A 22,238-nucleotide genomic window follows, 5' to 3' on the forward strand; every position below is an offset into this window, starting at 1 on the left:
CATAGATTTAAATGCGAGTCGGATCCGTTTTGCACGCACTGTGCACGGACCATAGAAGACGCTGAACATGTATTTTTTGTCTGTCCAAGATTCTCTGCTGACCGGGAAGAGCTAAGCTTAGACATTGGGAGGCCATTCATAGTCAATGACTTGATGGATATCCTACTTAGCTCGCAAAACAATTGGGATGCCGTGAGCACCTACGCTGCAGAGATCATCCAATCCTTGCGTCGCGCTGAAAGACAGCGCAATCGAAATTCAAATCCTAGATAGGATCTAGTGACGGCTTTCATGCCATCTCCCCCTCGCGAAGTAATACTTAACGGTCGTACCGCGAGAGGGATACGGAGAGTAGGGGGGTTTTTAGTGGGTGAGGTAATTCCAAGTCCCACACTTTTCCCTCCTATACATACAAAAAAAAAAAAAAAAAAGTAATTGTACTTTATTGTCTGTGATAATTTTTTACAATAAACCTACATAAGGAACCTAAAAAATATCGACATCAACGACTTACTTGGCTACACTTTTTATACGTTTAGCAGAGGAAACCCAGCAGGCTGACCAATAGCCTTGAGCAACAAATTCGACTGAGAATATTCAGTTAGTCAGATTCGTGACCGAATCCACAACCTAGAGTCAACTACACACTACAAAATTGAAGCGGTACGAAATAAATTTAAAATAAGATTAAATTCGTACTAAATAATTTTAACACTTTAGTAGCAAATGAGCGACACGAGCGGACAACCGGACAAGAGTGCGGCGCCCAAGGCTAAGTCAGAAGGCAGCGAGTTGCTGGATGAGGGGTTCAAGTCCGTTTCTTTGACTTGGAGGATGAAGAAGAGGGGACCACCAGCTATTCGATAAGCAATTCGCTGTCGGATATTCCAGGGATTCCAGCAGCAGGCACAGATACACAAGCTCAAGAAGATGGTAAAATCGAAGTCGCCCGAGCAGGACAACATGGCCCAGCAGGCCGCAGAAACACGCAAGAAGATGGAGGAGGAGCAGAAACGTGCGTCAGCATGGAGCAGCAGCTGAAGCGAGCCTGTCAGGAGAAGCAGCAATCGAAGGATCTACCGGACACTGCGCGAAAAGTGAAAATCGTTAGTCATGTGCTTATACTTCAAGTTAATCACATCAAAAATTTCTTCGATGGAGGCTGCAGCGGCAGAGAAAAAATCCTGAATGACGCGTAGTTGACATTTGTCATCGCTCACTTCTGGTACTGCAGGGATGTTATTATAGCACACAAACACACACTCACTTAGCCACACACCAGATCAGCTTTACTTTACTTTAGAGTCTTACACTAACTTGCGCGGGGGGTCACGTCAAAGCAGGCGGCTTGCTTAGAAACCAACATTAAACGGTTGTGGGGTGGGAGACAGACACAAAACTCGATGCTTGCACTAACGCCCAACCAGTAACGCAAATATATACAGTGCTAAAACATATATTAACTGACAAACACTTACCTTAAATGCCACAATAATTTGCTGGGCTACTGGAAAGCCAATCCAAAAACCAAAAAAAAAAAAAAAGGAGAACAGCTAATAAATAATAACAGATCGAAGAACCTCTTAATTATGTATGTTTATAATGCAATAAACATTATATCAAATTGGGGAAAACCAAACATACATAAGCAAGAGCAGATTGTTTACATTTCACTTTTAAAACCACATTTAATACTAATAATTCGAACAGCTAATAATATAAGTTATAACAATAATAAACAACAAGAGGAGAATGGCGGAGAACAGCAACAACACAGCTAAAATACTGAAAAACTTATATAAAAATACAAACTCTTATCTTTCAACCAAATAGAAAATCGTTTTCTTTTCTATTACCGTTCGACCAATGGTTAAATATTTAAAATGCGCGCCAACATCGGCTTATACCACTAACCATATAGTACAAAGATGTGCCAGCTCATACAACGAAAGTGGCGCAGCTGAGTTTTCAGCGTATGTTCCCAGATCTTCGGCTCTGGGGCCGATCGCGTTCGGCTCTGGGAATGACCGCGTTCGGCTCATGACGTGACACGAGCCGATTGGCAGCAAGCATGTATGTGTGTACGTGTAACACTCCAAAATATATGATCGTATGCATAGAATAATTTTTAGCTTCCAGTCAGTTTTTGGCATTTCAGATCAGTCAGCTTTTGTCAGCGAGCAATTATAATTTTTCGTATCATATCAGTCAGATTTTGTCAGTGAACAATGAGAATTTTTCGTTTCATATCAGTCAGCATTTGTCAGCGAGCAATAATAATTTTTTCCTTTCATATTAGTCAGCCTTTGTCAGCAAGCACATAGAATTTGTCGTTTCCTATCAGTCAGCTCATGTCAGAGATAGGCCATGCATACCTTGGGAAAATGGATATTATCGAATAGAGGTAATGTTTGTAATCTTAGGCTCCAATGATTGCAGAAACTGCTCTGTCCCTGTTTTAGCGAAAATTTGCAGCTTACGGGTACCAATAAAAGGTTGGGTTCGGGATAAAACACTTATGAAGGTAAAAAGGTAAAAAACCTTAGTATGTAATTAATCCATTAAAACGGAGTTCTGAAAACTAGCCAATCTTGTAGAAAATTGATTCATAAATTGAAAAAAATTGTTTTCTTGGGGCTGACAGGTCTAACTATACAGTAATATTAAACTGAACATCAAAATCGAGGAATATCAACGCATTTAGTCGTGTCAGTCAGTATATTTAAGGTATGTTTTGATAATGGTATATTTCGGTATATTTCTGAGGGCCAGACGGGTATGTTTTTATTAACACTTTTCTGATGCCGGGCATTAATATTGTTTACAAACGAAAAAAATCCCTGACCGTTTGTGCCTTGAAGGTGGTTTGATGTGTTTTGCTCGCGCTCCGGAAAAAAAAAGGAAAGAACAAAACTTTGGTTCAAAATTAAATCCATCAACACGGAATACTAGCCGGTTGTTTGTTTAATCGAGCTTCTTATATAAATATTGAATAAATTTGAAGGATTACAATTTTATTAAAGGATTAAGGTGAGTCTTGTGAGTTGAAAGTTTTGGTGAAGCAGAGTGTGAAAGTGGCTGACGCCATGGCGTCGAGCCAGAATTGTGAGTCGATGGAGGATATCTCGTCTGATATGGAAGAGTCATCTGATTTCTCAGCACCGGACAATTCCGGTAAAGCAATTAAGAGAAACGCGATAATTAAAAAGGCAATTTGCAAGGCTCCGCGTATGGACAAAAATGTGTCAGGAAGTAAGGTTGAGGTGAGCTCTTCAGACTTAAAAGACATGCTTCATACTGAAGTTGTTCAGAAAAGTGGTGTTCTAGATGTTGAGACAAGGATTAAGCAAGGGAATATAAATACAAGTGATGACTCAGCAAATCAAAAAAAATGGACGGAATATAAGTATGACGTTAGTTTTGTTGTCGAAGCGGCTGTCATTTTTAACACTGGTCAGGTTGAAAATATTCAAAATATTAGGGTTAAGAATGGTCTGTTCTTTTACGAAAAAATTAAAGGGCTAAAGCTGCTAGGGCTTTGCAATATTGTTGCTTTAGGCATTTCGTCTTACAAGGTATATTTCCAGAATGGAAAGTTTGCAAATGAGGCTGTGAGGAACGTTAATTTAAAAAGCATGAACATATCAGCGTATATACCAGGGGATTATGTAGAAACATATGGAGTTATTAAAAATATCCCTGTTGAAATAACAGATGAAGAAATACTGATGAACATCAAGTCGGACGTTCCTGTTAAGTCGGTGACTAGATTAAGACGCAAGGTAAAATCAGAGACAGGGGCTACTGAAATAGTGTGGGAACCCACTCTATCAGTGAAAATTGGTTTTTCAAATGTAGAAATCCCATCTCATGTTGTTTTGAATTACTGCAGACTAGAAGTTTCTCATTTTTTACGAAATATTTTACAGTGTTTTAACTGTGGACGGATTGGTCACGGTTCAAGAACGTGTAAAGCAAAGAAGCGTTGTCTACGTTGTGGTGCGCCGGAGTGCACATCTCCGAATTGTCAGGTGTACAAATGCATTTTATGTAACAGTAATGAACACACGGCTCGTGATAAGAACGTATGTCCAAAATGGGCACTTGAGGAAAAAAATAATGAAAGTTATGTGTGTAAAGAAATTGTCGAGGAAAGAAGTGACATCCCAATACTCGATAAATAATCGATTTGATTTATTATCCCAAAATGAAAATGCTTTTCCTGCTCTACCATCGAAAATGCCTGAGACAATAGATAAAAACGAGCTTGTAAACAATATCATAAATAGTAACCGATACACCTCAATAGTAAAAAACACCTTAGTTCCCCCACAACAAAATTTCCATCATTTCTCATTACCATCTTATACTCATGACACTTCAGAACATAAATTCCAATACCCAGTGAAGGAGGATATAAAGTTTGCTGATATTTGTGCTCAACTTTTTCGCTTAATAACACCATTCATTGATTCGGATGAAGTGTTATGTGAGTCCTTTCAGGATTTAAAAGAAAAATTTATAAGAACAGGCAAATCTAGTAGAATGTTTTTGGAGAAAAGTTTGAATCAGAGCCAGACTTTAAAAACACAATAAACATGTTCTGGTGGACTGACGAACTTACACTTTTAAATAGAATTTTTAAGTCTACGCAAGCTAAAGCTATCAAATATCCAAATGCAGAGAACTTTGAAGCGGCCAGCCAAGCTCGACTAAAATGGAAAAATGCTGTGAAAAAAGCAAAGAGAAACTCTTATCAGGATAAAATTGAAGAGATTAATCAGAGTCCTTCGTCTAGGAAATCTTGGCAATTTTTGAGGAATCTTAAAGGTCTAGGGAAACCTCAGATACAAGAGTGGTCTCCATCCAATAACAGGGAATATTTAGACTTTCTGAGCAGTCAAATTCCACAAACAGAGTTAACTGCAACTGTTCCTAATAACATGACTAACTCGCAGAGTACACAAACATTTTCTATGAAGGAATTAAGTGAGGTTATTAGAAATAAAAGATCAACGGCTGGTGGCATTGATGGGATCACATATGAAATGCTAGCATCTCTTTCGGAAGAGGTAATACAAAAACTATTGTCTTGTTTTAATGAGTCATATGATAGCTGCCAATTTCCAAATGCGTGGCGTAGCATTAAGATTTGTCCAATTCCAAAATGTGGTAAACCACTAGATGACATCAAAAACTTCAGACCAATATCGCTAATCTTAGTTCTTGCGAAATCTGTAAACGGCATGGTTAAAAATAGATTGTTTGAGTTTGTGGAAAAGAACATGTTACTGCCCTTTAGGTGTTATGCTTATAGGAGAAATAAAAGTACTTCCATGTGTATTAACGATTTTTTGTCGACCATTCACTGCCTCAAACGGCAAAATAAGAAAATAGTAGTTGCTTGCCTTGACATAGAAATGCGTATAACTGTGTAAATTTGGCATTTTAAAAAAAAATCATGTGGATAAAAGTTCCTAACCAAATTATACTATGGATTCTAAATTTCTTGTCAGTAAGGTTTTTGCATTTAGGTTCGGAGACTGAGAAGGTTACAAATGGTCTGCCACAGGGAAGCTGTCTGTCGCCAGTTCTTTTTAATCTGTATACCTTTCGGTTACATCAAACTGAGGACAACCACACCAAGATTTTTCAATTTGCTGATGATTTCATAATCTTGTCAGCCAAACCCACTTTTTGTGAGGCTGCAACAAATTTACAAGGCAAGATCGAAAGTTTTCAGCTCCTTTGTGGGGATCTGGGACTCAACCTGAATCCAACTAAGTGTTCGGTTATGGCTATGACACCATTCAAAAAAACGAAAGTAAATATCGTTATGAATCTGCAAAGTATCGCTGAAGTCAGGGAAATAAAGTTTCTGGGTAGAATAATCACATCGAGTTTGTCTGACAAGAAACATGTAGAAAAAATAAGGAAGGAATCTGGGTCTGGCATGAAACTGTTGCAAATGGCCACCAATATTAAGAGTGGCCTAAGACCTCAAGTTGCCACAAATATATACAAAGCACACATTAGATCAAAAGCTGAATAGGCGTGGACCACCATGGCAAACCTAAATAAAGGTAACTTTGGGAAACTTTTTTCGAGACAAGCCGCTGCGCTTAGTCGATGCTTAGGGGTAACACCAGATACTCCAACGCATGTGATTTTTGCGTTGGTGGGTGAAATGCCCCCAAACTTCAGAGCAATGTTTTTAACTGCCAAAGAGCTTTTGAGATTAAAGACTCAAAACTACGATCTTTACAATAGTTACACCTGCTTTCAATCAGTAAATTCGTCTTACAAGATAGTGGCAAACAAGTTTAGGGATATTTTTGAAATGACCAAACCAGCAGTGACTTTCACTGCAAATAAAAGACTGCATCTACATAGTAAACCTTTTAATATAAACAAACTAAATGTACCTAAAGAACAAATTCTTGTTATGTATTATGAAATTCTCCACAATCTCAAGGAAACAAAGTACCATATCTTTGCAAGTGATGCCTCAATATGTGATAGTAAAGTGGGTATGGGTATTATTGATGTAAACGGAAAAAAGACTTATAGATTTAAATCAGAGATAAAAATTTCGTCTGCTATGGCTGAATTATTTACAATTAACATGACCTGTCTCATTGCCAAGCGACTAAGACTAACTAAAGTAGCTATATTTACGGTTAGTTTAGCAGCTATATATATGTTAAAAAATGCAGAATCAGATGCCTATCCAGTGGCAAATATTCACAACTTACTGGTATGGCCAGAATTAATCTCTGTAGACATCTACTGGATGCCAGGTCATATGGGTATCCCAATAAACGAACAAGCGGATGAAGCTGCAAAATCTGCCATCTCAAATGGGGTGTTTGTTGGGCTGAACTATACGTTAGGTGAAGCATGTCGAGAGGTCAAGAAAAGAGTTTTCGCCATATGGAATGACTACTACAAGGAGGCTTCCTCATTGTCTGGTGGTTTTTTATTTGATTTATTTCCAAATGTTCCAGGGGAACCCTGGAACAAGAAGGTTAAATGGAACGCTCAGGATATGAGACTCCTGAATCGACTCATGATAAATCATACGTATGACAACGTTTTTTTGAAAAAATGCAAAATAGTTAGTTGTGACCTATGTCCAACATGTAACGTAACTGAATCTGCAAATCACATGATTTTCAACTGCACAAGACTCATGCCCCTAAGGCGTAAATTTAAAATATTTAAGTATTATAACTCTACGCACGAATTGTTTAAAGCAAATATCCTTCTACATATGAGGGAACTCGCGAAATTTGTAAGAGAAGCTAAATTAGACTTTTAATCTCGCGTCGTTAAAACACATCGAATGTAATTGTGTATATAACATATCAACTTAGTTTCTTGGCTTGGAAGTTTTCTTTTGGCCAATTACTCTCTTTGAGAAAAATACAAATACAAATTCGATCACGTTGCCAATTACTCATCTCTATGAATACTAGAAAGTGGCAGTATAATCGATAGTGTCTCGCACATATCGATACATCGTTTCTGGTCGCTGCTACAACAGACCAACCACTAACGCCAATAGGCGTTGAAATCACAAAAAAAAAAAAAATGTTTTTATTAATTTAATTTCTAGTTGTCGTTTGGCTGGTAGCTTGATTTTGCTGCCGCATCGAGTTCATATATTTTGTATTTAGCAATACACGTTCACGTGTATTTTCCGTGGCAGCAAAGTTTTAATTGTTTGGTGGTTGGATGCAAAGTGAAGTGCGTCGTTTGTGTGTTGTTCTCGCTGGACTGGCCCTCATTTTCACAGGATTTTTAAGCCCGACCTCGCCGAAGCAAGCAACTAATACGCATTTCTTCGTACGAAGCGCGTGCAATGGAGGAGGCTAAGGGTTTGAAGAACCCAAGCGATCCCGTGATAGATTGTGAGTAACTTTTCATTCATGCCGAGACTTCAAACTAAATCACATTCCAACACACACACACACGCACACACACACACACACATTCGACAATCAATTCAGCAGGGCGAGCGGAGGCTCCATCATAGACCTCACGTTCTCGAGCCCGTCGCCCTCACGCGTAGCTAGGTGGCAAATGGCAAATGTGTACACAGGAAGCGACCACGAAGCCATACTGTGCACCATCGGAGAGCGCCTCAGACCTAGCAGAACATACTGCAGGAGCAAGGCCTACATCGAGGACACGCTCGACACCAGAGCGATCTCCAGGTGCCTGGAGCAAGCGCCAACGAGGCAGCCAACCTTCTCGCCACGAGAATGGAGGAGGCCTGCGACTCGAGTATGAGGCAGCGTAAGCCGTTCACGAGGCACCACGAGCCGATTGCCTGGTGGACCCCGAAAATCGCACGACACCGGACAATGTGCATGAAGGCCAGGCGAGCAATGCAGAGAGCGAGACGTACGGCCCGACTCGACTCGGCACTGGAAGAGTACGGGTCCGCCAGGAAAGCCCTGAAAAAGGCGATACGAAGCAGCAAACGCGAATGTTTCCTCAAGCTCTGCGACTCGGCGGATAAAGACCCCTGGGGCAGGGCCTACAAGCTCGTGGCGAAGAAGCTCTGTGCAGGGAGCAAGGCGCCAACTGAACCCGACGCGCTCGAGGCCATAGTGCACGCATTATTCCCAAGCGCGCAGCATACGGGGCTAAGACCGAGGATACGCCCTGATCCGTTCACGGGCATAGTGAAGGTCACGGAAGAAGAGGTGCTGGAAGCCGGGAGGAGCCTACACAGGAAAAAAGCCCCTGGCCCCGACGCAACCCCAAACCGAGCGCTGAAAGTGGCACTAGCACTACAGCCATCTGCCTTCGTGGAGGTCTTCAACAAGTGCCTCGAAGAAGGTACCTTCCCATCCAGGTGGAAGAGGCAGAAACTGCTGCTGCTAAACAAGCCAGGTAAGCCACCAGGAGAGCCTTCGTCATACCGACCAATCTGCCTACTGGACAGCGTCGGTAAGGTGTGCGAAAGGCTTATAGCACGCAGGCTTAATCGAGCCATTGAAGAATCGGGAGGCCTATCGGCAAACCAGTACGGCTTCCGCAAAGGCAGGTCGACGCTGGACGCCATCCACAAGATTGTGACCATAGCGGAGAGCCATCAGCGGCACACGATGGAAAGGAGGCAGTAAGCAGTATTGCTTGCTGGTCACCCTGGACATCAAGACACGGCAAGCTGGGCAAGAACGTTAGAGGCGCTATGGACGGTAGGCATACCGGACTACCTCCTCTGCGTGATAGACAGCTACCTCAGCGACTGGGTGTTGTCGTACGAGACGAGCGAGGGAACGAAGAGGTACGAAGTCTCCGCCGGAGTGCCCCAGGGATCAGTGCTAGGGCCGCTCCTGTGGAACACGATGTACGATGGAGTCCTCCGACTGAACCTACCAGAAGGCACTACGATAGTAGGGTTCGCCGACGATGCGGCCATCGCAGTAGTGGCCAAGGACCTCGTAGCAACGGAAGCAGCGGCCAACGAGGCTATCCAAGCCGTGGAGACGTGGCTCGACCTAGCGGGACTGCAGCTGGCAGCGCACAAGACGGAGGCCGTCTTGTTCAGCAGCAGGAAGAAGGTGGAGTCAGCCAAAGTGATGGTAGGTGGCCACCAAATCACATCACAAAGGGCCCTAAAGTATTTAGGGATGATGCTGGACACCAGGCTCTCCTTCAGGGAGCACATGGAGTACGCCAATGCAAAGGCAGCGCAGACATGCCGAGCCCTATCGCGCATTCTGCTCAATACCAGGGGACCCAAACAGGAGAGGAGGAAGCTCATCACGAGCGTCATCTCATCCCAGCTGCTATACGCTGCACCGGCGTGGCTGAAGGCGACGAACGTCTCCAGCTACATGCGAGGTGCCGAGGCAACGCATCGACTCTGCGCCATCAGGATTGTCTGCGCGTTTAAAACGGTCTCCGACGACGCAGCCCTTGTCATTGCGGGTCTGATCCCGATTATGGAGCAGGCAAGGGAAAGAGCAGCGGTGCATGAGCTGACCCTAGCAGGACAGGTCGATACGAGAGAGGCGAAGGAAGCACGAAGGCAGGAGAGCATCCGCAGATGTCAGGCGTAGTGGGACTCCTCAACGAAAGGTCGCTGGACCCATAAATTGATTCCCGACCTTAAGGCGTGGATAGATCGGAAGCACGGGCAGGTTGACTTCCACCTGACCCAAATCCTCAGCGGTCACGGCTGCTTCCGGTCTTACCTGAAGCGCTTTGGGCATGAAACCGAAGACTGGTGCCCAGCTTGCGGCCGAGGCATAGAGGAGGACGCCCACCACGTCTTTTTCGAGTGCCATCGCTTCACGCACGAGAGGCATAGGCTGGAGGTGGCACTAGGCACCAGAGTCAGCGCAGAGGGACTAGTCCGCCTGATGGTCTCGGACCCTAAGGCATGGGTCTTCACAGCGCAGTTTGCTGCTGGCATCATGCGGGAGCTCCGAGGAGCAGAAAGAGAAAGGACGACGGTGGATTAAGGAAGAGCGGCTGTGCGAAGCAATGCTTTGCAGCGGTACCGTACAGCATCGCCCCTTCTTCCTACAATCGCCACCATCTACATAGTTGTATAGTTTAGATAAATAGTTAAGTAAATTACTAAATAAAAACCTGAATACAAAAAAAAACATTCGACAATCAGTGAATTTCTTTTAGAGTGCGGACGCGAAAAACAGCTGCTCTGCAAAAAAATACCGAAATCGCGAAATACACCTGCGGAAAAACCCACACATTAGCCAAAAGCGCTTGTTGACACCGCGTGCTCACCTGGGAGAGTCAAGCCACACACCTATTGGCCCCGGATCCGGACTGCTCGTCGTTCCTTCACGGGCGCCCGAAGGGGTCAAGGGGTGCCAGGCCCCACCTTGAGTGCGTTGAATTGCCACTCAATGCCCGGAGGCTCCCGCCTTTTCTTTTTTCTACCTCTTTTTGTCTTCCTATTTTTGTCTCTACTTTGGTTGCACACATTCCACTCCAGGCATCGCAGCTGATCGACTGGTACACCAGGGCTGGAGAGTGCAGGCCACTTACCAGCTGATCGACAGCAGTGCTGCGAAGGGGCACTGGGTGTCAAAGCAGCCAGCCCTTGACAGCGTCCGCTGCGGAGAGTCAGTAGCTTCCACAGCAGATAGCTTCTGTCAGCGACCTGTCTTAAGGAAAGTACTGCCTACCTTCTAGGCGGGAACATTTATACGGTTTACGCTCCATCCAAACCATATTACTTCCCACCCGCTGGCGGAATTCTGGAGGCCCCAGCAATCATTTCCCCCAACCTTGCTCTGCCGGTGGCACACTTGGCCGGCGAAGCAAGCAGCATGACAACAAGCAGCAACGGAGCAATGGCTTTCCAAAAAGCCTCAAAGGTGGCCCGAACACCGCCACGCCAAGTAGCAGCCTCAGCGCAGCCCATGAAGCAAAGCTCGATGCTCAGCTTTGCCAGCGGGCCGCCACAGGATGATCTAAAGGACGCCGATACCCCAAAGAGGCCGCAGGTCCCCCCTTCTCCATCGAGTAGCGTGAGGAATACCCCCCCTAAGAGGAGCAGGACCAGCGCCCAAGACATCGATGAGATGGGAGCAATTCTGGACGATCTCCTACATCAGATGAATGAGAAGGGAGGACACCATCCGGCACCTGACACCATCCGGCAAGAGGCGACCAAAAGCCCGATAAGCAAGGCAGAAAGCGCTGACCCAAACCAGAAGTGGAGTGAGGTCAGAGGTAGGCGTGCCAAACGCAAAAAGACAGCCCGGCCAGACGCAGTGCTGGTTAAATGCACCGAGGGGGCATCATATGCCGACATCCTCAAACTGGTCAAGGCAGCACCAACTCTCCAGAACCTAAAAAACAAGGTTCAGGGCATCCGGAAGACTGCCTCGGGCGAGCTGCTCCTCAGGATGCAGCAACCCTCAGACCCCGCCATCCAGGAGCTACAGACGGCCATACAGGAAGCGCTTGGCGACAAGGCAGCCGTGAACGCCATGCAGGAGACAGTCGCGGTTGAAGTACTCGACATCGACGAACTAACGACAGGCGAGGAAGTATGGGAGGCCATAGTTGCAGCGATCGGCGGCCACTTACCCCAAGGAGCAGTGCTGTACATGCGGAAAGCATATGGTGCCACGCAGGTAGCTACCCTGAACCTCCAGCCCGCACTCGCAAAGAAGCTCCTCGAGCTTGGCAAGGTGCGAGTCGTTTGGGTTGTCTGCCGCATGCGGCGCCGGATTGCTCCAACCCGCTGCTTTAAGTGCATGGCCTATGGACACACTGCAGCCAGGTGTAGATCCAAGCGGCCTGTGTCAAGAGACGCCTGCTACAAATGTGGAGGAGAGGGGCACAAGCACAACCAGTGCAACAACCCGCCAAAATGCATACTATGCGTTGGCACACCAGGAGACACCCGCTCAACAGCCCACTCGGTCCTGAGCCGCAGCTGCCCTGAGTATAAGAAGGCCCTATCCAAACTGGTTGATGGGTAAGTTACTACAGCTTAACCTAAACCACTGCCGGGCTGCTCAGGATCTGTTGGCGCAAACGGTCTTGGAGCAGAATATCGACATAGCGCTGCTCAGTGAGCCCTTCACGAACAAACACGAAGGCATCCAGAGTGGACTATGTGAGAGCTAAGCACAATGGAATATTTGTGTATAGCTGCTAAATAGCACCAAGATTTACGCAGCAGGATTACGAGGAGATCATCAGCAACATCGCCAACGACGCACGAGACAAATCGCCGGTCCTAATAGCGGGTGACTTTAACGCCTGGGCCACGACTTGGGGCAGCACCAGGAATACTCCCCGTGGGACATCGCTCCTAGACGAGTTTGCAAGTCTGAACGTCTGCCTTCTCAGCACAGGAAGCACCCCAACGAATAGCAGAGCAGGACGGGAGTCAATTATTGACCTTACATTTGTAAGCCCGGAGCTCGCACGCCACGCGAAGTGGCGAGTACTGAGCGTGTACACACACAGCGACCACCTAGCGGTGCTGACGGACATCTCTGCCACCAGGAATACCGTATGGAGCCAAAGAGCACTTCAGACAGGCTACAAGGAAGAAACACTCGACAGAGGCGCGCTCCTCTCTGCAGCAGGAAGACTAACAGCCACCGGGGATGCAGAAGCATGTGCGAGCGCCATCTCCAGGACCGTCACAGCGGCATGTGATGCACCTAAGGAGGGAAGGAAGATCGGAGGAAGCTGTCACCGCCCTGTACCATGGTGGAACGAACAAATCTCGCAAGCCAGGAGGGAGTGCTGTGGGGCCCGTCGCGCCTATCAGCGATCAAGAGGCACCCTGCAGTTTGTGAGCAATGGAGTGGCATTCAAGGCCAAACGGCGAGCCCTAAGAGATGCCATTAGAAGCAGAAAGGCCAAATGCTTCCAGGAGCTCTGCGATGCGGCAGATGCCGAACCCTTCGGGGGAGCTTACAAGCTGGTCATGGGAAAGCTGAATAGACAACCTATGCCCAAGTGCCCCACCCAGTTGAAGGAAATCGTTGACGCCCTCTTTCCCAGGCAACCACCACTACAAGAGGGAGTGAACGAGGAAATCACGGAAGTCACTGAGCGAATGGACAACACCATCACCGCTAGAGAGCTGTTAGAGGTCACAGCCAAGCTGAAGAACGGCAAAGCGGCAGGACCAGATGGAGTACCAAATGCGGCATTAAAATGCTTAATCAGCGCACACCCCGACGTATTCACACGGATGTTCAATCAATGCCTAGCGGAACGGACAGTGCCACGAGCGTGGAAGCGACAAAGGCTTGTCCTGCTGCCCAAGCCGGGCAAGGAGCTAAGCGACCCATCTGCATACCGGCCGCTATGTATGCTGGACACCATGGGCAAAATATTTGAGAGGCTCATATGCAATCGCCTAGAGGCTGAACTGGCTGAGCGCCACGGCCTTTCCGACCAGCAATTCGGGTTACGAAAACAAAGAAGCACCACAGACGCCATCAAAATGGTAACGGATCTGGCCAGAGCTGCCATTGCGGGATCGCGATGGGCTGGAGGCACCAAAGAATATTGTTTAGTATGCACGCTAGACGTACGGAACGCCTTCAACACATCCAGCTGGAGGAGCATACTGGAAGCCCTGACGAGGAGAGGCATATCTTTGTATAAAAACGCTGAAAAGCTATTTTACAGACCGAGTCCTGCTCTATGACACGGAAGAGGGAGCAAAGCAACACGGCATCACGGGTGGCGTTCGGTTCTAGGCCCTATTCTATGGAACGTCATGTATGACGATATCCTGCGGCTCGCACTACCGGAAGGATGCACTCTGGTGGGCTTTGCTGACGATATCGCACTGGTGACAGTAGCAAAGCACACTAGAGACACTGAAGCCAAATGCAACGAGGCAGTCGGAAGCATAGTATCCTGGCTTGCAGAGAATGGACTGTCCCTGGCGGAGAAGAAGACGGAGGCTGTGCTTATAAGCAGCAGAAAGAAGGTCGAGCAGACATGCGTGAGGGTCGGAAGCACCACCATCGTGACGAAACCTGCGGTAAAATACCTTGGGGTGATGCTGGATCAAAGGCTATCCTTCAAGGCCCACCTTGCATACGCAAACGCGAAGGCAGCCACAGCAACCGCAGCAATAAGCAGGATGATGGCCAACACAGGAGGACCTCGACAGCGCAGCATAAAGCTCATCGCCGGGGTGGTTACCTCCATAATCATGTACGGATCGACAGTGTGGGCGCCAGCAATGAGGGAGCCCTCGTACAGTGCAGGCAGCAGAAGCACATACAGACGCTGCGCTCTGCGAGTTGCGTACTACTTCCGGACGGTGTCAGAAGACGCAGCAGGCATGGTCCCGCTGGACCTTCTGGCGGACGAGCGACAGAGCGGAACGTCGGTAGTCAGCGAGCGGTGCGTCAATAATGAATGCGCAATGGTAGGAGCTCGATGATTTGAACCAGAAGGCTGCAGGTCAGAGGTCTTTGTGCCGTCTGGTTCTGCTCCCAAATTGTACTAGTCATGCCAGCTGATCTATACGTCAGCTGTCGACCAGTGCTCGGAAGCGGACCATAGAGCTATAGTAGAGCTCCGGCAGGTGGCGCACGCATAGATATGTAGACAAGTAGGCTAGGCGCCCACAGATGGCGCTAGCATTCTACGGCGACGATCTACACGGCAGATCTAAACACGGGGGTTCGGTGCCCCGCCAACAGATGGCGCCAGACTGTGCTAAGGTAATGGAGCCTACCATTAGGCACAGCTACAGCGAGCCGCTGCTGGTCGCAAGAGGCGACAAAACGGCATCAAGGCCGAGACCAGTACAGCCTTGATTAGGATACTGGACACCTACATGGAATTCGACGACGCGGGACAGTCATACCCTGTTGTAAATGACCAACAGATAAGGCGAGGGGATTTCTCTGCAAAGAAAGGTGCCTCTAGCAGGCGGAAAGACTCTGATTACGGCTAACTTAGTAGCGGTCAGGTCGATTCCTTTCTGACGCAGTAAAGGCAACTCGTGACCTCCGGCACTATGCCAGGTATCCTCGGGCGACACATCCGTGGTGCGTTTGCAGACACGAGAAGGCGACCAGGGTCGAGACCAGTAAGACCCTGGGGATTGGACACTGGACATATACATGGATCGACGTTTTGGGCTGACGCCGTCAGTATTCTGGAACCTCAGTAAGCGGAGTGATATCCTGCTGAAATGGCTTCTGGGCTAATGCTGATGCCGCCCCCGTCCCGTTAAAAACGAGCAATCCCGTTAAAAACGAGCAAAACGAGCAGGCTTAGAGAACGGGTCAGTGTCACTAAATGCTTCAGATGCATGGAGTTTGGACACATGGCCAGGCAGTGCAGGAGCGAGACTGACCGATCCAAGATGTGCCGGAGATGCGGTAAGGAGGACCACCTCGCCAAGGATTGCGAATTGGATCCTAAGTGCATGATCTGCAAGGGCAAGACTGGAGACTGGAGGCATGTCGCAGGCAGTGGCAGGTGTCCTCTATTTAAGAAGGCACTTGCTAAACGGCTATCATGAGGTGCACACAGCTAAACCTCAACCACTGCGAGGCGGCCCAGGCACTCCTGAGCCAGGACACCAAGGAGAGGAGACCAGACGTGGTCCTGGTATGTGAACCCTACAAACCCGTACCAGGAAGTGGATGGATACAGAGCAAGTGTAGGAAGGCCGCGATCTGGGGCGTGCGGACCCCGCCACTGGATACTGACGTATCCAGGGAGGGCTTCGTGCGAGCCAGACTTAGCGGCGTAACTTTCTACAGCTGCTACGCACCGCCGAGCTGGGAGCTGCCACGGTTCCAAGCCATGCTGGGAAACATTGCTGAAGACTCCCGCGGAAGGGCACCCTTCGTCATAGCAGGGGACTTCAATGCTTGGGCCGTAGAATGGGGCAGCAAAGAGACCAACACAAGAGGGTACTGCCTGTTGGAACAGTTCTCGTCTCTGGATGTTGGGCTGGCTAACGACGGAGCTAGGGTGACGTTTTGCAGGGTGGGACGGTCTTCAATAATAGACCTGACCTTCCTAAGCAGCTCCCTGTTTAGGAATTTCACCTAGAGAGTGGGGGACCACCAGGCAATCCACTTCGAGCTTGGACGACCCAACAGAGGTCGCAGTAAGCCGAAACTAACGGGCCCGAAATGGAAGGATAGCCTCTTGGACGTCGCATCCTTCTCGGACTCCATAAGGCAATGCGAGTGGAGCCCAGCTGGCAACTCAGCGGAGTACGCAGCAAGGGAACTGACGCAGCGGATCGTTGACGCATGCAACGCATTGATGCCTAAGAGGAAGCCGTCTCTACGGGGAACACCCTGCTACTGGTGGACGCAGGAGATTGCCGAACTTAGGAGCGCCTGCCTCAGAACGAGAAGACGCGCCCACCGAGCGAGAGGCCGCCAGGACTTCGAAAATAGGCAAGCAGAATTCCGAATGGCGAAACAGGAGCTAAAAGTAGCCATCAAAAAGAGCAAAAGCGACAGCTTCCGCCGCATCTGCGACGAAGCAGATGTTGATCCGTGGGGCACTGCATACAAGGTAGTCACCAAGAGGATCAGAGGAGTAAGCGCACCGACACCCACATGCCCCGAGTTGCTGCGACATATAGTGACAGCACTGTTTCCCAGGCATCCACAGAGGGCAAGCCAAGCCCAGGAGGAGGTAACCGAAGCTACCAGGAGGGTCGGGGACAGGAAAGCGCCAGGGCCAGATGGAATTCCCAACAGGGCCCTAAAGCTCGCAGTGGCCATCCGACCCGAACTCTTTGTCGACGCCTTTAACAGCTGACTGGCTGAGGGACATTTCCCGAAACGGTGGAAGCAGCATCGGCTCATTCTGCTGCCTAACGGCAACAAGCCATAGTGGGAAAGCTGCTGGAGAGAGTTCTCTACAACAGGCTCCTAGCGTTCACAGAGGAGACCGAAGCTCTATCCGAGGCACAATACGGCTTCCGGAAAGCTCGCTCGACAGTGGACGCTATTATGGCGGTGGTCAACATAGCGTCGAAGGCCATGGAGGGAAAAAGATGGAGGTGGGGTACGAAGGAGTACTGCGCCGTAGTGACGCTCGACATCCGAAACGCCTTTAACTCGGCCAGTTGGGCAAACATTGACTCTGCTTTGCGCCGGATCGGAGTACCAGGGTACCTGCTGAGAATTATCTCCAGCTACCTCTCGAATAGGGTGCTAGGGTACGAGACGGAGGAAGGAGAGACAGAGTACGAGGTCACGGCAGGAGTTCCGCAAGGATCGGTTCTTGGACCGCTCCTGTGGAACTTAATGTACGACGGGGTGCTTAGACTGCAGCTACCAGCGGGATGCCAGTTAATTGGCTTCGCCGACGACCTGGCACTAGTCGTTGTAGCCAAAGAGATCAAGGGAATCGAGGCCGCAGCCAACACAGCAATCGAAGCAATTGCCAGTTGGATGCGAGGCGCTGGTCTAGATTTGGCCAGTCATAAGACAGAAGCGATACTGATCACGAGCAGGAAGACCCTGGAGTATGCCACAAGTGCGAGTAGGAGCCGACCTAATAAAGTCTCAAGACGCGATCAAATATCTGGGAGTGATGCTGGACAACCGTCTAAACTTCCGCCCGCATGTGGAGTATGCCGCTCAAAAAGCAGCGAGGATGCAGGGAGCCCTTTCTCGTATCCTGCCCAACGTAGGTGGCCCCAAGCCTGGACGCCGAAGGCTTATGGCAAGCGTAGTGTCCTCCATCTTGCTCTACGCAGCACCAGTGTGGGCGGCAACAGTGGTCCACAACAAGAGCCTGAGGAGAAAGCTGGCTGCACCGTACAGGCTAGCAGCTCTAAGAGTTATATCCGGGTTTAGGACTGTGTCCGAGGATGCGGCACTCGTACTGGCGGGAATGCTACCAGTGGACATACTGGCCAGGGAGATGCAAGCCATATACGCAAGGCGCTAGGAGCAGGAAAGCGTAGGCGGCGCGGACGGTATCCCTGACATGGAGAGACAACGCTCCATCGAAACATGGCAGGACAGGTGGAACCAGAGCAGCAAAGGAAGATGGACGCACAGACTGATCGGCAACGTGAAGGAGGGGACCGACAGTAGCAGAGGCATGGTGGATTACCACACTACCCAGTTCCTTACAGGACATGGGGGTTATCGTGGATACCTCTTCAAATTCAAGCACGATAAGAGCCCCTACTGCCCTACGTGCCCAACCGCAGTCGAAGACCCGGAGCATGTCCTCTACAGATGTAGTCGATATGCAGCATGGACGGGAAGTGTTCCCCCGCCGGAGTCGCTGGTAGATTTCGCAACAGCATCGGAAGAAAACCAGAAGCATGTGTACAGCCTCATCAAGCGCATCCAGGATGACCTGAGACGATGCGAAAAAGAGCGTCACGTAGCGGCCTAGAATAGGCCCCCCTCCCCGCGAAGCAATACCTAGCGGTGATCCCGAGGGGGGAGAGGTGTGTTGTTGTGTGGGGGTGGTTTTAGTACATAGGACTTGACTTGAGCAAGGAATCGTGCATGCCAATGGCACGGGCCATTGGTATCTTCAGGAAGATTTCCATCCCCCATGGCGTATCCATGGGAAAAAAAAACACACACACACACAAACAGTTGAGTTGTTATTTCCAAGTGCGGTTGTATTCTCATGCGAGCTCCGAGTTGTCAACGCATAGAATCCGTAACACACCTGGAAAGCAAAAGGAAAGCGGCTCAGAACAGTGCACTGTTGCGGCGGTACGTACTGCGCATGGTGGCTGATCTCGCCGACACCTCGTCTGGTTGCAGGGGCACGGGCAGTCGTGCTACACTCGGGAGGGGGTGCGAACCACTTTTTTTGCGCCTTCCACCGTCCACTGCGTTAGTAGGAGAAAAATAAAAACAATTTCACTCATCCTGATTGTTTTCGTTTCGAGCTTCTTAACTGAGCAGCTGATCGTGCAGAGTTGCTTCCCCCACGGAGTTGCCAGAAAGCAGCGGAGCGCCGAAGGGCTGCCAGATCGGCCAAACGGTTAGAAGTTGGGCGCCAACTTTTGAATAAGTGCCGCAGATATGGAGGAGGAGGAAAAACGGGCTTTTGGGCGGAGGTTGAGCCTGCAGCGCTCCCCACCGCAGTGGCAGACGCCTTGGGGCCCAGAGAGCAGGCGGTCGATTAGATGGCTCAATTAGGCCTAGGGACCGACTCCCCCTTAAAGGAGCCCTTGAATGTGAGGCAGCAGCCAATACTGACCGTTTCAGCCCCAGCAGAAGTCCCAGTTAATCCCTTCGACTTCAATGGCACCGTCGAAGAGAGGAACACTACATGGACGGAGGCAGACACAGACCTGCGGTCAATCCTCGCTACTCTAGTCGAAAGGTCGACGGAATTGTCAAAAATGCTAACGGACGCACGCTACCTTAACAAGGACATGAAGGATCTGGCGCAGAAGGTGGTGAGACTCCAAAAATCTGCACTCTTTAGCTTCGACGCCAATCCTCGGAGAATCGAGAGGGTCTCACAGCAAGACCAGGATACGCAGTGGTCCCCACGACAGAACGGAGCGAAAACGGAGAGGCCATCTAGGAACCATCCAAAACCAAGGAAAGGACTGGGAGGCCACGCGCCAGAAAAGGCACAACAAAAAGCAGCCCGGGGGACAGAGACAGATCCCCCAAATGAGTGGATAGAAGTCAAGGGAAGGCTGATGCTGATGCCATAACAATCGCCCAAGGAAAAAATGTCCTACGCCGAAATCCTACTCACTCCTGCTAGAGCTCAAGGACACCACCTTGGAGAAAACGCAGCGGCTGAGAGACAGCATTACTACGGCCTTACAAGGTAAGGTTGAAGCACGAGCACTTACCCAACAGACGAGGCTGGAAGTAGTGGACCTGGACGAAATGGCCACGGTGGAAGACCTGCAACACGCCTTCAAAGGGCAAATCGGCGTCGCTCTCGAGGAGAACGCCATAAAAAGCCTGCGGACAGTGGACAGAAGCGGGTGGATACGCGACTGCCTCAATGAGGCCAAGTGCTTCTATTGCGCTACCAAGGGCCAGCCACATAAACACGCAGCAGGCAGCGCCAGGTGCCTAATGGCTCCCACAGCCCAGGAGAAAGCACGAAACAAACGTTTACTAAATAAACCTGAACCATTGCGAGGAGCCAGCGACCTGCTCACCCAGTCGGTACGTGACCAGAGATCAGATGTCGCCATCATCAGCGAACCATAAAGATCCCCAGCAGATGGCTGCTGGGTCCAAAGCTCGTCGGGCAAAGCAGTGCTATGGTCCTGTGGCAGGCCGCCGTTGCGGCCAACATCGTGCGAAGCCAGTCTGAGCCGCCAGAGCTTTGCAGCAGCCATGGACGAACTGGTCGACGATGCCAGAGACCACAAGCCTACCATAATCGGAGGAGATTTCAACGCATGGGCCCAAGAATGGGGCAGTGACATCACCAAAGGCAGCAGTTCTGATGCCATCAACAAGGGTTAAGCCCTTCTGGAAGCCTTTGCGACCCTAGACGTGGTTTTGCTAAACCAGGGCACAGCAAACACTTTTAACCGAGGAGGCTGTTATCGAGATCACCTTCGTGACGAGCTCCCTTTCCCCACGGGCAAACTGGCGAGTAGGCAACCACTACACGGCCAGCGATCGCGACTGGCCGAGTCTTCACATGGCTTACCGCGCTGCTAGGAAGGTACTAAAGACCTCCATCAAGATGAGCAAACTAGAGTGCTTTCTGCAACTCTGCGACTCAGCAGAGCACGACCCGTGGGGAAGAGCCTACAAGACGGTGATGAAGAGGCTGCACACCAACAATGCAGCTCCCTCTGACCCGCACCAACTCTCAGCCATCGTGGAGGCGTTGTTTCCAACTAGGATGCATAACCTGCCCCAAAACGACGAAGCGCTTCAGCACCCATACGAGGTGGAACCGGTAACGGCAGACGAGGCTATCACAGCGGCCCGCAGGTTGAAGTCAAATAAGGCCCCAGGTCCCGATGGAATCCCCAGCAGGGCAGTCAAGCTAGCTGTCTCGCATAAGCCGCAAGAGTTCGCGACGGCGTTCACTAAGTGCCTCCAAGAAGGACTGTTTCCTTCTCAATGGAAGACACAGCACCTTGTGCTCTTACCAAAACCAGGTAAGCCGCCAGAGGACCCCTCCTCATTTCGCCCGATATGTCTGATCGACTCATTGGGGAAGACGATGGAGCAGATAATCTGCACACGGATGGAGAGGGCGGTGGACGAAGCCGGTGGGCTATCTGCCAACCAGTTCGGCTTCCGAAAGGGCAGCTCGACAGTGGATGCCATCGGCAGAGTTGTCCGGATCGCAGCCAAGGCGGTAGAGGGTACGAGATGGAATGGCGGTAAGAAGGAATACTGCCTAATCGTCACCCTGGACGTTAAGAACGCCTTCAACTCTGCGAACTGGGACTGCATTGTCAACTCACTGAGACTGATGGGCATCCCTCCATATCTGCAGTCGATTGTAGGCAGTTACTTTGACGGAAGAACGCTGAACTTCGACACGGCGGCTGGCATGCAATCCCACCGTATTTCGGCAGGCGTTCCCCAAGGCTCTGTGTTGGGCCCGCTACTATGTGGAATATAGCGTACGATGGAGTTATGCGGCTGACCCTACCAACCGGTTGACAGCTCACGTGCTACGCGGACGACGTAGCCCTTTCAGTGGTGGCCAAACACCTGCAAGCGGCAGAAGAAACCTGCAACACGGCAATACAGACTATAGCAGACTGGCTTCTGTCTGTGGGGCTG

General features: G+C 49.4%; 2 protein-coding genes across 2 annotated transcripts; both read left to right on the plus strand.

The window, feature by feature from the left end:
• Positions 1 to 11,318: 11,318 nt before the first annotated feature.
• Positions 11,319 to 14,176, plus strand: LOC121405376. The gene is made up of 3 exons (XM_041596054.1): positions 11,319 to 12,470; positions 12,523 to 12,619; positions 12,666 to 14,176. The coding sequence occupies exons 1-3, from the start codon at positions 11,319 to 11,321 to the stop codon at positions 14,174 to 14,176; spliced, it is 2,760 nt and encodes a 919-aa protein (XP_041451988.1).
• Positions 14,177 to 15,805: 1,629 nt separating this feature from the next.
• On the plus strand, positions 15,806 to 17,283 carry LOC121405377. Its single transcript, XM_041596056.1, has 3 exons — positions 15,806 to 15,958; positions 16,030 to 16,491; positions 16,558 to 17,283. The coding sequence occupies exons 1-3, from the start codon at positions 15,806 to 15,808 to the stop codon at positions 17,281 to 17,283; spliced, it is 1,341 nt and encodes a 446-aa protein (XP_041451990.1).
• Positions 17,284 to 22,238: the final 4,955 nt, after the last annotated feature.

The sequence above is a fragment of the Drosophila obscura genome, unplaced genomic scaffold (assembly GCF_018151105.1).
Source record: "Drosophila obscura isolate BZ-5 IFL unplaced genomic scaffold, ASM1815110v1 contig_95, whole genome shotgun sequence".
NCBI lineage: Eukaryota > Metazoa > Arthropoda > Insecta > Diptera > Drosophilidae > Drosophila > Drosophila obscura.

Coding starts and splice junctions, on each gene's coding strand:
- LOC121405376 (XM_041596054.1), top strand. CDS start 11,319: ATGACAACAAGCAGCAACGGAGCAATGGCTTTCCAAAAAGCCTCAAAG. Junction 12,471..12,522: donor AGAAGGCCCTATCCAAACTG/GTTGATGGGTAA, acceptor CGGGCTGCTCAG/GATCTGTTGGCGCAAACGGT. Junction 12,620..12,665: donor AGGCATCCAGAGTGGACTAT/GTGAGAGCTAAG, acceptor GCTGCTAAATAG/CACCAAGATTTACGCAGCAG.
- LOC121405377 (XM_041596056.1), top strand. CDS start 15,806: ATGGAGTTTGGACACATGGCCAGGCAGTGCAGGAGCGAGACTGACCGA. Junction 15,959..16,029: donor AGACTGGAGACTGGAGGCAT/GTCGCAGGCAGT, acceptor AGGTGCACACAG/CTAAACCTCAACCACTGCGA. Junction 16,492..16,557: donor CTAGGGTGACGTTTTGCAGG/GTGGGACGGTCT, acceptor AATTTCACCTAG/AGAGTGGGGGACCACCAGGC.